The sequence below is a fragment of the Haemorhous mexicanus genome, chromosome 27, assembly GCF_027477595.1.
Source record: "Haemorhous mexicanus isolate bHaeMex1 chromosome 27, bHaeMex1.pri, whole genome shotgun sequence".
Classification (NCBI taxonomy): domain Eukaryota; kingdom Metazoa; phylum Chordata; class Aves; order Passeriformes; family Fringillidae; genus Haemorhous; species Haemorhous mexicanus.
Genome location: NC_082367.1, coordinates 3896417 through 3908603, shown reverse-complemented (window position 1 = coordinate 3908603; position 12187 = coordinate 3896417). Strand labels below are relative to the sequence as shown.

Sequence of the window (12187 nt, the reverse complement as noted above, 5' to 3'; positions counted from 1 at the left end):
TGCCCACACTCTCGGGCACATTCTGTGTGCATGGTGGGTTTCCCTCAATGCAGGGATCTCTGCAGCCCCTCGCAGCCCCTCGCTGTCACGTTGTGTTTTTTGCTCTTGAGAAGTGACTGATGAACCTTCTCCTGCTCTTCTCTTCTCTGCAAAATTCCCAGTGGCCACCCAGAACTGCCAGGGCACCAGGGGGGATGCTGGAAAGGGGACCCCAGACCTCAGCACCCATTGCTGCCTCCCACCCACCAGCATCTGCAATGGGCGCCTCCAGGATTGGAGAGGGGTATTTTTTGGGGATTAGGAAGTGACACCTCAGGTGGGATTCATGCCCTGATACCCTCCTGGGCACCCCCACCCAGGTTCCTGCCCACTCCTGGCTTTGTGGGCAAGGGTCTGGGCAGGGCTGAGCCCCTTGTCCGGGGCACAGCAGCTCCCCCTCCACATCTCCTCCAATTCTTAATTCGTTCTCCATCATTTTTGTCTCCCCCTCCTCCCCCTCTCTGTCTCAGCTGCCTGATGAATGAAGGATGGGTTTTTAAGCCTTTTTTGCCCCCAAGGCCTGCAGCTCTGGCTCGGCTGCTATCGCTGGGATAAATGCAGCTTTTGGGCCTGGAGCAGCATCCGCCGGAGCCGCGGCCCCCTGCGCCGGGTTATCAATCCCCGCTCAGCACCGCCAGCGCCGGCCTGGGTCCTCTCCACTGGGAGCCCTTTTCCTACCCTCTGGCCACAAGAAAGACCAGTCTGACTTAATTCTGCACAGTATCAACACCAAACAGATTCAGCCCAGCACTACTGGCTCTCCTAATTCGGCTTTGTATTCCTTGGTTGTCATGAATTTTTAAAAAGTTTCCATTTCTCTCGGGTTTCGTTGGGTTTGCTGGGGTGTGTGTGCCCCAGTGCTGGCTCTGCATCCTCCTCCTTGCCCTCCTGGAGCAAACAAAGGAGACAGAAAGTCAGCTTGAAGCTCCTCAGCCTGGGAAGGTTTTGGATGGCTTGAGAAACCAAGGGTGCCACAACTCAGGAGAGGAAAGGGTCGGGGTGGGGATTGGATCCAGCACTCGAGTCCTGGCACAGCCGGTGCCACGGTGCCACTCCTCCCTCTGGCAGCACTCAAAAGTGAAAATACAGATGGTGCCACTTGCAGGGCAGAGCTGGAGACTTGGGGGAGGCTTTGGGAACAGAAAACAAAATGAGCCAAGCCCTAAATGGACTTTAAAAACCCAGATGTATTTCTTTGTTATTTCACTTTGTTGTTGGTGTGAAATGCAGCCTCCATCTGTGACTGGGAGCTGGAAGCTGCCTTCTCCCTCCAGGCCTGTCCAGAGCAGAGAAAATAAGCCAGGACAGAGGAAAATGGAGATTCCAAGATGGAAAACATAGATAGAGTCTGTGAAGGCAGCCGAGCCAGGCACTTCAGTTTAAGTCTAAGCACAGACAAGCTGGAAGCCTCACTCAGCCACACCAGCCTGAGCTTTTGTCCACTTCTAGTGGTCCACAGAGAGCTTGGAGACCAGTCTGGCCATCCCAGAGGCTGCAACCTGGGCCCAGCCTGCACCCCAGGAGCTCCTGTCTGCAGAGGTTGGCAGTGGTGACACTGCAGTCCCCCCTATGTTACAGAGCTGGAGCCTGTCTTTGGCAGCCCCCAGCCCCACCCCAAAGTGCAGCAGCCTGTGGGGAATGGTGTCCCCCCATCGTGGCCAGGAGGAGCCAGCAGCCCCCCCCCAGTGAGCCCCTGGGCCTGCACAGGGGTTTGTTGGCTGTGCAGGAAGAACCTTTGTTTTTAGCCTTCAATCAAGCACTCATGGACAGGCCCTGTGTGTGTGGCACTCAGATTATTATCATCTTGAAGGAATAAAACACAGCACTGGGGCTTTTGGGATTCAACCCAGTGCTTCCAGGGCTCCAGATATTCCAGTGCTGAAGCTGAAAACCAGGAAGGCATTCCCTGCAGCCAGACAGCCACTACATCACCCAGGACCCGTGTGAGGAAATAATGATGTACAGCTGGCCTTGGGGCACTCTTTGCAGCTCGATTGGCCTCCCTGGCGGAAGAATAACCGAGAGTTTATTGCCTCTCTTCCAGTGATCTTTACTCCCAGCTGTTTTCTCAGGGAGGCCTGGATCCCCATACCTCATCTGAAGAGCCACGGGCTGCTGGTGAGGCACTGAGGTGCTGGCTCCTGGGACAGGGCTCTGCTCTCACAGGGGAAATCCTGCCCCACCTCTGCCCAAAGCAGAGGATAATGCCTGGGAGCCCTTTTCCCCTCCTCCTGCAGGTGCAGTGAGCTCCTGGAGCAGCACCAGCACCCTTGGCCTCAGCACCCAACCATCCCAAATGGACAGCACCCATGTCCTCACTCCTTCATACCACATCCCTTTCCCCAGCACCAAACACCCAGTGCACCTGTGTCTCAATGCTGCACCTGGGCAAAGCCCCTGCAAGGGGTCCAAGAGCCCATTTCTGACTTAAATCCCACCTGCCTGGGCAGGAGAGAGGGAAAAAGAGCCTCTTCATGCCCAAAGTTGGTGATTCCTAGCTCCTGGTGCTGTTTACAGAGGGCAAAGGTGAGGTGGTGGCAGGTGATTTTTTTGCCCCTTTCCCTGGCCCTGCTGCAAACAGCCCGATTGCTTCAATTGCTACAATTCCTCTGTCATTAAAATGTAAATGAAAACAGACACAAAAACAATCTGAATTTCCAGCCGAGTTGCTCTTGCTTAATATTCTACCCCGAAGGGGGATGTGCGGAAGCAACAACATTTCAAAGGGAATCATTAAAGAAGGGAGGCTCAAACTGCGTTTCCATCAGATAGCGCGGCAGAGCTCGGGGTCCCGCCCATCCCAACGCCGCTGCAAAGGACGAGCAGACACCGGCTCCTGGCAAAACGACCCATCCAAGGTGAGGAGGATGCCCACACTGAGCTGGGCTGTGCTGCTCACACCATTCCAGGGTGAGGAGGATGCTCCCACTGAGCCGGGCTGTGCTGCTCACATCCCAGCATGGTCCAGCTCTGCCTGTGGTGCTCCAGGTTCATGTTTCCAGCTGCAGTGATCAGGCTGGGATGATGCCCAGATTTTAACACATTCCAAGATCTTAAAAATACCCTGGAAGGGCATCAGGGTTTGCAATATGTCCTGACACCCCAGCAGTGCAAGATGAGGGGAAGATCCTGGTATTCCAAACCCTGCCTCCCTTTTCCACCCCAAGCTCTTGGCACAGGTGCTGCTCTGCTCTGTTTAAAAGCAGGAGGTGTCTGTATTTCTTCTGTATTTATTCTACCAGTGTGAGGCAGCTAAAATGAAATGTAAAACACCAGGGAGTGAGAATAGCCTGAAAAATCCTGTGAATGGTGGTTCTGTCCCAGTGGGTGCTGCTGGAACAGGAGGGATGCACCAAGGCTCAGGGCCACACTTGAACTCCCAGGATTTGCCTCCAGTTCCCACTGGTCAGTGCCACTTAGCCAGGGCTGCAGGAGAAAAGAGGATCTCTCTGTGGAGAGACTGGAGCAGCAGGACAGAGCCCCCCTGCTCCCCACCACCCTCCTGGACCTCCCAGGCAGTGGCAGGTGCTCCCACACGGTGGCACATATGGATTCTATAAGGGCTGAGCTCATCTCTCCAGGCAGCCTCACTCCTCCGTGCCCCAGGGAGCAGCCTGGGAAGGATGGTGACAGTGGGACACGGGGTGTCCAGTGGGGTGGGACCCCTCAGCACACTGGGTGCTGCCTGAATGTGACATTTGGGGTGAGGAGAGCAGCTCTGGCTGTGCTCACCTTCCCAGCTGAGAGCAAGGAAAGCCCTTTTCCCACTGCCAACCAAACATGTGGGATCTGGAAGTCTTCGAGACACAATAAACAAGGGATCCTGGGATGCTTTAAGTGTGTCCCAGTCTGGATCTCTGGATAATGGCCTGGGATGATTAATTTTCTTTTGTACTTTCATTGCATCAGTTATCACATCATTCAATTTTATTTTTAAAGACTTTTTTTAAAACCCACAAAATACTGGAAAGGGTTAGAGTGGATTCCAATTACAAGGTAAAATATTTCCCTCTAAAGCTTTATAAATACTTGATTTTGGTTTAATGCCATTATTTTAACTTTCAAAGCAAGGCAGCATTTGCCAAACCCTGCTTTGTGCAGTAAAACTGGCCCAGCGTCACAGGGATTTGATATAATAGTAATAATAAACTTTCAGAGGAGGCCTTAAAACCAGAGGGGCCGTGGGTCAGGCATGGGAATTCAGACTTGGATGCTGTGGGGTCCATAGCTCAGATCCCCCCGTGCTGGGGGGAGCCCCAGCGTGGCTGCAGATCAGACCAGTGGCTGGATCCAGATCCTGCTGCTGCCATTCCCACCCACCTGGGGGTGTTTGGGGCTCCTGCCCTGAGACCCAAGTTAATCCCTCTGTGAGGTGAGAATTCAGCCCCTTTATGGAGGTTTGGCAATTCCTGAGGATGGGGAAATGCCTGGCATGGAGTCCTGGGTCAGATCCTGCCTGTGGCACCCATCCCACCTGAACTGCACCCACAAGGGGCTGAGCACAGGGTCAGATTGTCCTTGGGGGTGGGACCCTGCCCCTGCAGGGTCAGATTGTCCTGGGGGTGGGACCCTGCCCCTGCAGGGTCAGATTGTCCTGGGGGTGGGGGTGGGACCCTGCCCCTTCCAAGCTGGCCTGGGCTCAACCCTGCAGCGTTTTGTGTCTTTATTATTTTCTCCCCCCGCAACTGGTCAGGTTTTTAATTAATTCCCAAATCTCATTTGGGGCACGGGAGCTGGGGGTGGAAAAGCTCTGTCTGAAGTTGATTTTGCAAATCAGTTCTGGCCATCTCCAGCCAGGTCCTGGGGCAGGAGCATCAAGCTCCCAATAACCAGGGAGGAAGCCTCTTGTTGCCAGAGCAGATCCACCTCTTTGATGTGCTCCTGCAGTTATTCTTTCATTTCTTGAGCAAATAATCTGGATTTTCACAATATTTACCTTAGAAATAATTATTTGTGTAAAGCATTTGACCAAGACAAACAGAGAATCTCAGTCTTGCTGCAGGGCTGGGAGGGCTCGTGTTCCCCCAAACCTGAGGGAGCATGGGCTCCATGGAAAGTGGATGAGGTGAGAAACGGGCTCAGAGAGGAGCACCCCCCCATCCTGTGGAACCCCCGAGGGCTTGGACAAACCTCCCGGCATGGATGAGGATGGAAAAATGTGGCCACTCTGCCCTTCATGCCTTGGTGTGTCAGTACATGGATCCCTGAATGGCATCCCTGGATTCCCACAGACTCAGAGGCTGGAAAGGAGAAGCAGGAAGGGGTGGGGGGAAAGGTGAGAGAGGGTTCAAAGGGCTGCTACAGCCTCGGTTTTTCATCTCTAGTTAATCTCTGTGAAGCCTGAGGCAAAGTCACCTTTGGGTCAACACTCAGGTGTTGTTATCTGCCACCCCCATCACCCGGAGCTGCCCCCAGCCCTCCCCACGAGCAGGGCCGCAGGGCAGGGTGCCAGGAATGCGGGAATCCGGTCCCCCCGGTTCCAGCCCGCGCTCTCCTGGGGCAGAAGGTGAATCCTGCACTCAGACCGCACCCCAGCTGCCCCACGGCACAGAGGGGAGGAGCAACACACACCGGGGCTTAAAAAAAACCTGCAAAAATTGAGCCTGGATGAATTGCCAGTGCTGGCCCAGCAGGGCAGCATGCCCAGGGGTGCAAGGATGGGAGGAAGGTGCCAACACCTGTGCCCTCCACCTGCCATTCACCCAAGCTCCACCTGCACACGCCCCAGCCCCTACAGTGAGCACGGGGGGGCTGCTCCCAGCCCTGCAGCCTTGGGAAGGGAAAGGAAGGAACAAATCCAGCTGGGGCTCGGCTCCTTTAGCTCCAAGGCTTTTATTAAGGTGTGCAACATGCCCACAATCACAGGTCTGGGATACAACAGAGGCAGCAGGAGCTGGACACGAGCGAGCAGAAGGGAGGTGAGGGCAGCATGAGCCTTGCAGGAAGCTGCCAGAATCTTCCAGTGCTGGCACAGGTTGCTTTGAGCTGAGTGCACCCCTTGCCACCAAAATGTCCTTTTTGGAGGAGGATTTTTGTGGATCTCCTCATTTCACCCACTGGCAGCAGCCCCAGGGGGAGCACAGACTGGGCTCCATGTGGGGCAGGAGGAGGCTGGGGCTGCCCCTGGCCCGTGGGACACTGGTGGGCTTGGCCACAGTTTATCCACAGTCCAGGAGCATCTGGTGGGTGGTGGGTGCCAGGATCTGACCAGGCTGCCAGGTTCTGCTGCTCCCTGGGGTCCTGGTGAAGTGGCTCCTCCGATGGCAGGCAGCAGTTTGGCTGGGAGGAATCTCTGGAATCCCTCATCACTCTCCTTTGCAGATGAGAAATGGAATCAGTGCCCAGCTTTGCTTGGCAACCAGGGCAGGATGGGGAGTGCAGATCCCTCTGGCTGAGCCCTCACTGCCCACTGCTGCTCCTCCACATCAGCACTGCAATGGAATGTGTGTCCAATGGATGCACAGCAAAGCACAGCAAACACATACAGCAGCTCCTTTTCCATCTCTAGGTAAGACAGTTGTTCTTTGGGTTCTGTGTACAGCTCTCGCTAGATAAAATGCAGATTCAAAAAAAAAAAAAATTCTTTTTGCTCCCAAATGATAAATTAATATAAACACCAACACCACAAGTCCATGAGCAGCTTTGGGATCATGCAATGAGCGAGAGCATTGCCCACAGCAGACAGACGTGCACACACACATAGACCTAAATTAACTTTTCACTAATACTGACATTAAAAACATATATTGTGTTGGATCATTTGACTTAAATTTACTTTCCAGCATTCTGAGGTCACTTCTCAGAATGATTTTTTTTCTCTTTTACAGCCCAGGACACCTCACTCTCACCACCAAGCAATGTTTACCAGGGGCTGGGCTGTGGCTGCAGGGATGCACTGGTGCAGGTGGGATGTGGGGATGCAGCACGTGCTGGAAGTGCTTTGCCCAGGGAGGTTTAGAAGCTTCACTGCCCTGGGGCCCTCACTGCCCTGCAGCTCCAGCACGGCCATCCCAGCACTGGTGTGGCTAAGCCAGGCTCAGCAATGAACTAGATTAGGTTTAAAGATGAGCCTGGTCACCCCAGGCTCAGCAAACCCCAAGGTCCTGAGGTCAACCCAGCCCAGTACCACCCCAGACCTGGGTGCAGGACAAAACAAATTCCAGTGCAGAGGATGATGGAGATGAACTCTTCAGGGACTCGTGGCTGTGTTGGAGAGAGAAGGGAAGGGCAGGGTGGGCACCCAGGGCCCCGGTGAGAGCTTGGCACAGGATGGAGATGCCACCAGCCAACCACAGCATCTGGAGGGTGAGGGCTGGGCCGGGCTGCGCTGGTGGCACCTCAGGGGCCAGGGGCAGCTGCAGCAGCCACGCAGGCTGGGCCCTGCTGCATGCAGCGGATGAGCTCCTTGCGATTATCCAGGATGGTGTCGAAACTCTCCTGCAACCGGTTCTGCTGGTCCACAACTCTCTGCTGCAGGCCGTGGATCCAGCGCAGCAGGGCCAGGCGCCGGTACATCACCAGCTGGATGTGGTGCTTCTCCTTCTCCTGCTCCTTGAAGCGCTCCTTGTCCTGGAGGTGCTGCACGGCCTCTGCCAGCGCCGGGAAGAGGGTCCCCAGCTCAGGCTCAGCTGGCCCTGCCTCAGGGGGGCTCTCGGCTCGGGGGGCAGAGGCAGGAGGGTCCCAGGTGGTGCTGCAGGTGCTGTCGGGGCTGTCGATGCTGAGGGAGCTGCTGGTGTAGCCGTTGTCCTCTGCGGGGGAGCTCGGGGGCTTCGCACATCCCCCGGCCGCCTCCTGGGCAGCGCTGTGTCCCCCTGCCCCGCTGACCTCGGCTCCCTCGGGGGGGCTGCGCTCCCCCTGCTCGGGGTGCGTGTCACCCAGGCCCGGGGCGGTGTCCCTAAGCCGGCCCTGGACCATCTGTCTCTGCATTAATAACAGCAGATTATCAGACGGATTTGCGGTGTTTTCGCTCCGGCTGGAGCCCTCCTCCGGCGGGGACCCCGGCGCTGGCTGGCTCCAGTTCTCGTTGCTGTCACACACCTCTCCCACGAAGTTGGAGTTGGAGTCCGGCCCATGTCCCGCCCCTGGGAGGGCCGTGCCCAGCGCTGGGCCCCCCCGGCCCTGCCGGAATGGGGCATTTGCTGGGCAGACAGCAAACATGTCGCCGGTGTCCTGCCTGCAAGAGAGACACGGAGCCGTGACACACCTGTGGGCACCTGGGCTGGCACAACCAGAGCTCAGGGCAGCTACAGTGGGGAAAAACACGCTTATTGCTCTATTTACCTCTTTAAAGGCACTGGACCTACCATGGGGTCAAGTGTCCCAGGGTGTTTGACTGCTGCTCTCAGCATGGCCTCATGCAACATCATGGAACCATGGAATGGATTGGGTTGGAAGAGATGTTAAAGCTCATTTAGTTCTCACCCCTTGCCATAGGCAGGTGTGCCACCCATCCAAGGGCATCTTCCCACCTGATGGAGAAGCTCAAGGAGCCACCTCCCATTCCATCTCCCTTCCCTGAGAGCTCCAGTCCCAGCCCATGTTCCTGCAGCATCCCCTGGGTGATGCCAAAGGGCATCACGGGGCACAGGCACACAGCTGCACGTGCTGCTGGCAGCATTTGTGCTGTGGCTGATGCAATTAATTTCATGCTGGTAAAGGTGTGCTTGGAAGGAGATGCTTTCCTGACAGCAATAAATGTCTTTCAGCAGCTGAGACTGCCTGGGCTCCTCTGCACAACCTCTGTCACCAGCTCTGCATCAGGGTGGGGGGCTGGCCTCAGCCTGTGCCCAAACTGGTGACACCACTGACCTTCCTTCTCTGCAGGACTGGGAACAGACTGGCCCAGAAAAGGGAAGGTTATCCCAGCGTTCCTTGCCGGGTCACCGGCAGCGAGAGGCGCTCTCCAAGCCCTCTCCTACAAGGAATCCTCACAGCAATCGCAGGAAGGAACCCATCGGGGTGTCCCGGTCTGACCCCGGCCAGCAGCGGGGCACCAGGAGGGTGCAGGAGCCCGTGCCCAGCTCAGGCTGCTGCCAGAGGCCTGGAACCCCGGGACCCCCGCCCCGCAGCCCCCGCAGTGACATCTGCTCGGTCCGGGGCTGGGTGACACTCCCATAAAACCGCTGCACCCCATAGGAGCTGCACCCCACGGGAGCTGCCCCCCACAGGAGCGGGGCCGGGCTGCGCTGCCGGGGGAGGGGCGAGCCGGGGAGCATCCCTGCCCTGCAGAGCCCCCGCGGAGCCCCCCGGAGCCTCCGGGATCCCAGCCCCGCTGGGGGGTCCCGCTGCCCCCGCAGAGCCCCCGCAGAGCCCCCCGGAGCCCTCCCCCCCGGGAGCCGCCGCTCCGCTCCCACCGCCCGGCCCCGAGCACTCACCGCCCCGGTCCAGCCCTGCTCCGGCCCCGGTCCCAGCCCCGGTCCGGGCTCCGTGCGCCGCCGCCGCCGCGGGTGGGAGCGGGAGCGGAAGCGGCCCCGCGTGGGGAGGTGTCACGGCCGCACTTCCGACAGCGCCGGCGGGGCTGCCCGGGGGACAGGGATGCTGGGGGGGGACAGGGATGCTGGGGGGGGGACAGGGATGCTGGGGGGGGGACAGGGATGCTGGGGGGAAACAGGGATGCTGGGGGGGGACAGGGATGCTGGGGGGGACAGGGATGCTGGGGGGGGACAGGGATGCTGGGGGGAAACAGGGATGCTGGGGGGGACAGGGATGCTGGGGGAGACAGGGATGCTGGGGGGGGGACAGGGATGCTGGAGGGGACAGGGATGCTGGGGGGGACAGGGATGCTGGGGGGGACAGGGATGCTGGGGGGGAAACAGGGATGCTGGAGGGAAACAGGGATGCTGGAGGGGATCGGGATGCTGGGGGGAAACAGGGATGCTCGGGGGGAGTGGGATGTTCGGGGAGAACGAGGATGCTCGGGGGGGGTGACCGGGCTCTCGGGGCCGCCCGATCCTGCCCGCTGTCACCCGCCCCTGGCTGCCGTGACTGTATGTATCCCTATGGGTCCGTGTTCACCCACGGCATCCCTCGAGAAACTCCTGCCGTTGTCCTCCACGGGAAAGGGGAAAACTCCCACCCGTGTCAGGGAGAAGGAGCTGGACCCCCCGGCAGGCACAGCCCAGCGCTGGGTGGGTGCTGGTGGGAGCTCCCCGACACGGGCGGGGTGGCTGGATTGGGACACTCTGGCTCCTTCCCACCGGCCCGTGGGTCCCGTGAGGCTCAGCAGGTCCCCGTGGGGATGGGGACGGAGCTGAGCGCTCAGTGGGTTCTTTATTCCCCTCGCCCGCAGCCGGGGTGTCCGCGCCGGGAAAGGAAAAGGCTCAGGAACATCAAACGGTTCCCACGGGCCCCCGCCCGGCGCGGGGGTCACATGAAGCACCGGCAATGTCTCGGGGGATAAAGAGGCTTTGTGGGGCTGGGAGCTGCGGTGGGGGCAGCCCCAAACTGCCCAGTCACCCACAGAGCTGCCCCGGGCGGGGATGGTCCCATCTCCTGCCGGATCACTCGGTGTGGCCTTCCCTGGCATCCTGGGCGAGCTCTGGGATAGACACGGCACGAGCAGAGCACCCTCCACAGCCCAAACCCAGGCTGGGCTCGGCACCTCTCACCTGCCCCCGGGGGAGGAAGAGGGATGGAGGTGCTTTCAGGATGGACAGAGATCCTTTTGAAAGCTCTGAATTGCTGGAAGTGGGATGTAGAGAGCAGATGTTCCTCCATGACATGGTGAGGGTTTGGAGCAGTGGAATATGTGAGTGATAAACAAGTTGGTTTAATTTCTCATCTGCCTGACAGGCCCCTTGACAGCCTCTCCTGCTGCTGGCTGCTCCAAAGGCTTTGACAACTCCATGGAGGAGCAGTCAGAGGGGCAGGACCAAGAGCTGTAACTGGGACACTGGGCTGCAGCTCCAGGGGAAGCCTGGCATTAAAGGAACAAACCCTTCCTGTCACACAGGAAAGGCAGGAGCTGACTCAGGTACCTCAGAATGGGCAGGACAGAAAGAGGAGTTTGGGCACACAATGGACCCAGCTCAGCCTTTGCCATCAGCCAAGCCTTTGCTTTGTGCTGCTCTGGTCTTCACTCCCTTCATGGCCTGAACTCAAACTGAGTGAAATTTTCATCACTGAGAGCACAGAGGGAATTTTGATCCATTCAGGAACCTTCTCCCCCAGTTTACCAAGAGGCACATCCCAAACAGGCCTTTTCCATCTCTGGTTTAGATTTGAGCAGCACAGAAAACCATGAGTGCCATTGGAGTTTGGCTCCAGGGCAGAACAGGGTTTTCTCCTCTCTCAGCTCTGCTTGTCCCCACCCCAGGAATCCCCACAGGCCAGCAGGTGCCAGTGTGCTGGAGCCTGCTCCAAACCTGTTGCCCTGGCTCTGGCTCCACTGGTTTGGGGGGTTTGGGGTTCCTCCCCCAAGTGCCAACCATGGTGGGAGCCAGGGAAGTTCTGGGTCCACAGAGGGATCCAGAAGCAGTGATTTTAGGGGTCTGTTCTCACTGGGATTTTGTACTGGTGCAGCTCAGGGATTCAGCCCAGCTCCTGGGATTGTCTGTGTCTGATGGAGACCAGCAGGATTTGCTGCTTCCTGTGGAAACAGTTCCCTTCCTCTGCAAGCCAGTGTCCCCTCAGGCCCAGCTGTCCCTCTCTGCAAGGGCCTGCCTGTGGGGACACTGTGGGGAACCCCAGAGCAGGGAACCCCAGCTTGGGGCACAGGATGGAGGGGGCATGGTGACTCAGGGAGGGGTGGTCTGGTCCTTTCAGGGACAGTGGGAAAGGGAATGTTTGGAAGTGGAGAGGGATGGACTTCAGAGTCATCTTCCCCTCCCCTTCCCCCACTTTGTTCCAGAAATAAATTAAAAGCTCTCCCTCCAGGAAATTAAAAATAATTTAAGAAGGCTGAGCACAGGACTTGATGTGCTTGGGTTTTGGAGCTGGGGATCCTGGGCTTGGAAGGCAGAAGGGTGCTGGGGTGACCCACTGGAGCTTCTGCAGAAGGCACTGGCACCAATTACTCCACCAGGGCCATTCCCTGGGTCCCAGATGCTGTGTCCTTCCCTGTCCTGGCTGGGGAAGCCTCTGTGACCTTGCACCAGCAGAGACCTGCTGCCATCACAGGGACATGCCAGAGATGGCAGCCTGGCACTGG

General features: G+C 58.0%; 1 protein-coding gene across 1 annotated transcript; it reads right to left on the bottom strand.

Annotated features, from left to right (window-relative positions):
• Positions 1 to 5852: 5852 nt before the first annotated feature.
• On the bottom strand, positions 5853 to 9488 carry C27H1orf216 (chromosome 27 C1orf216 homolog). The gene is made up of 2 exons (XM_059868511.1): positions 9414 to 9488; positions 5853 to 8212 (listed from the first exon to the last, which is right to left on the bottom strand). The coding sequence occupies exon 2, from the start codon at positions 8194 to 8196 to the stop codon at positions 7378 to 7380; it is 819 nt and encodes a 272-aa protein (XP_059724494.1). The 5' UTR covers positions 8197 to 8212; positions 9414 to 9488; the 3' UTR covers positions 5853 to 7377.
• Positions 9489 to 12187: the final 2699 nt, after the last annotated feature.

What these genes read in the sequence shown, in the direction of transcription:
- C27H1orf216 (XM_059868511.1), bottom strand. Translation starts at nt 8,196, where the DNA reads ATGTTTGCTGTCTGCCCAGCAAATGCCCCATTCCGGCAGGGCCGGGGG.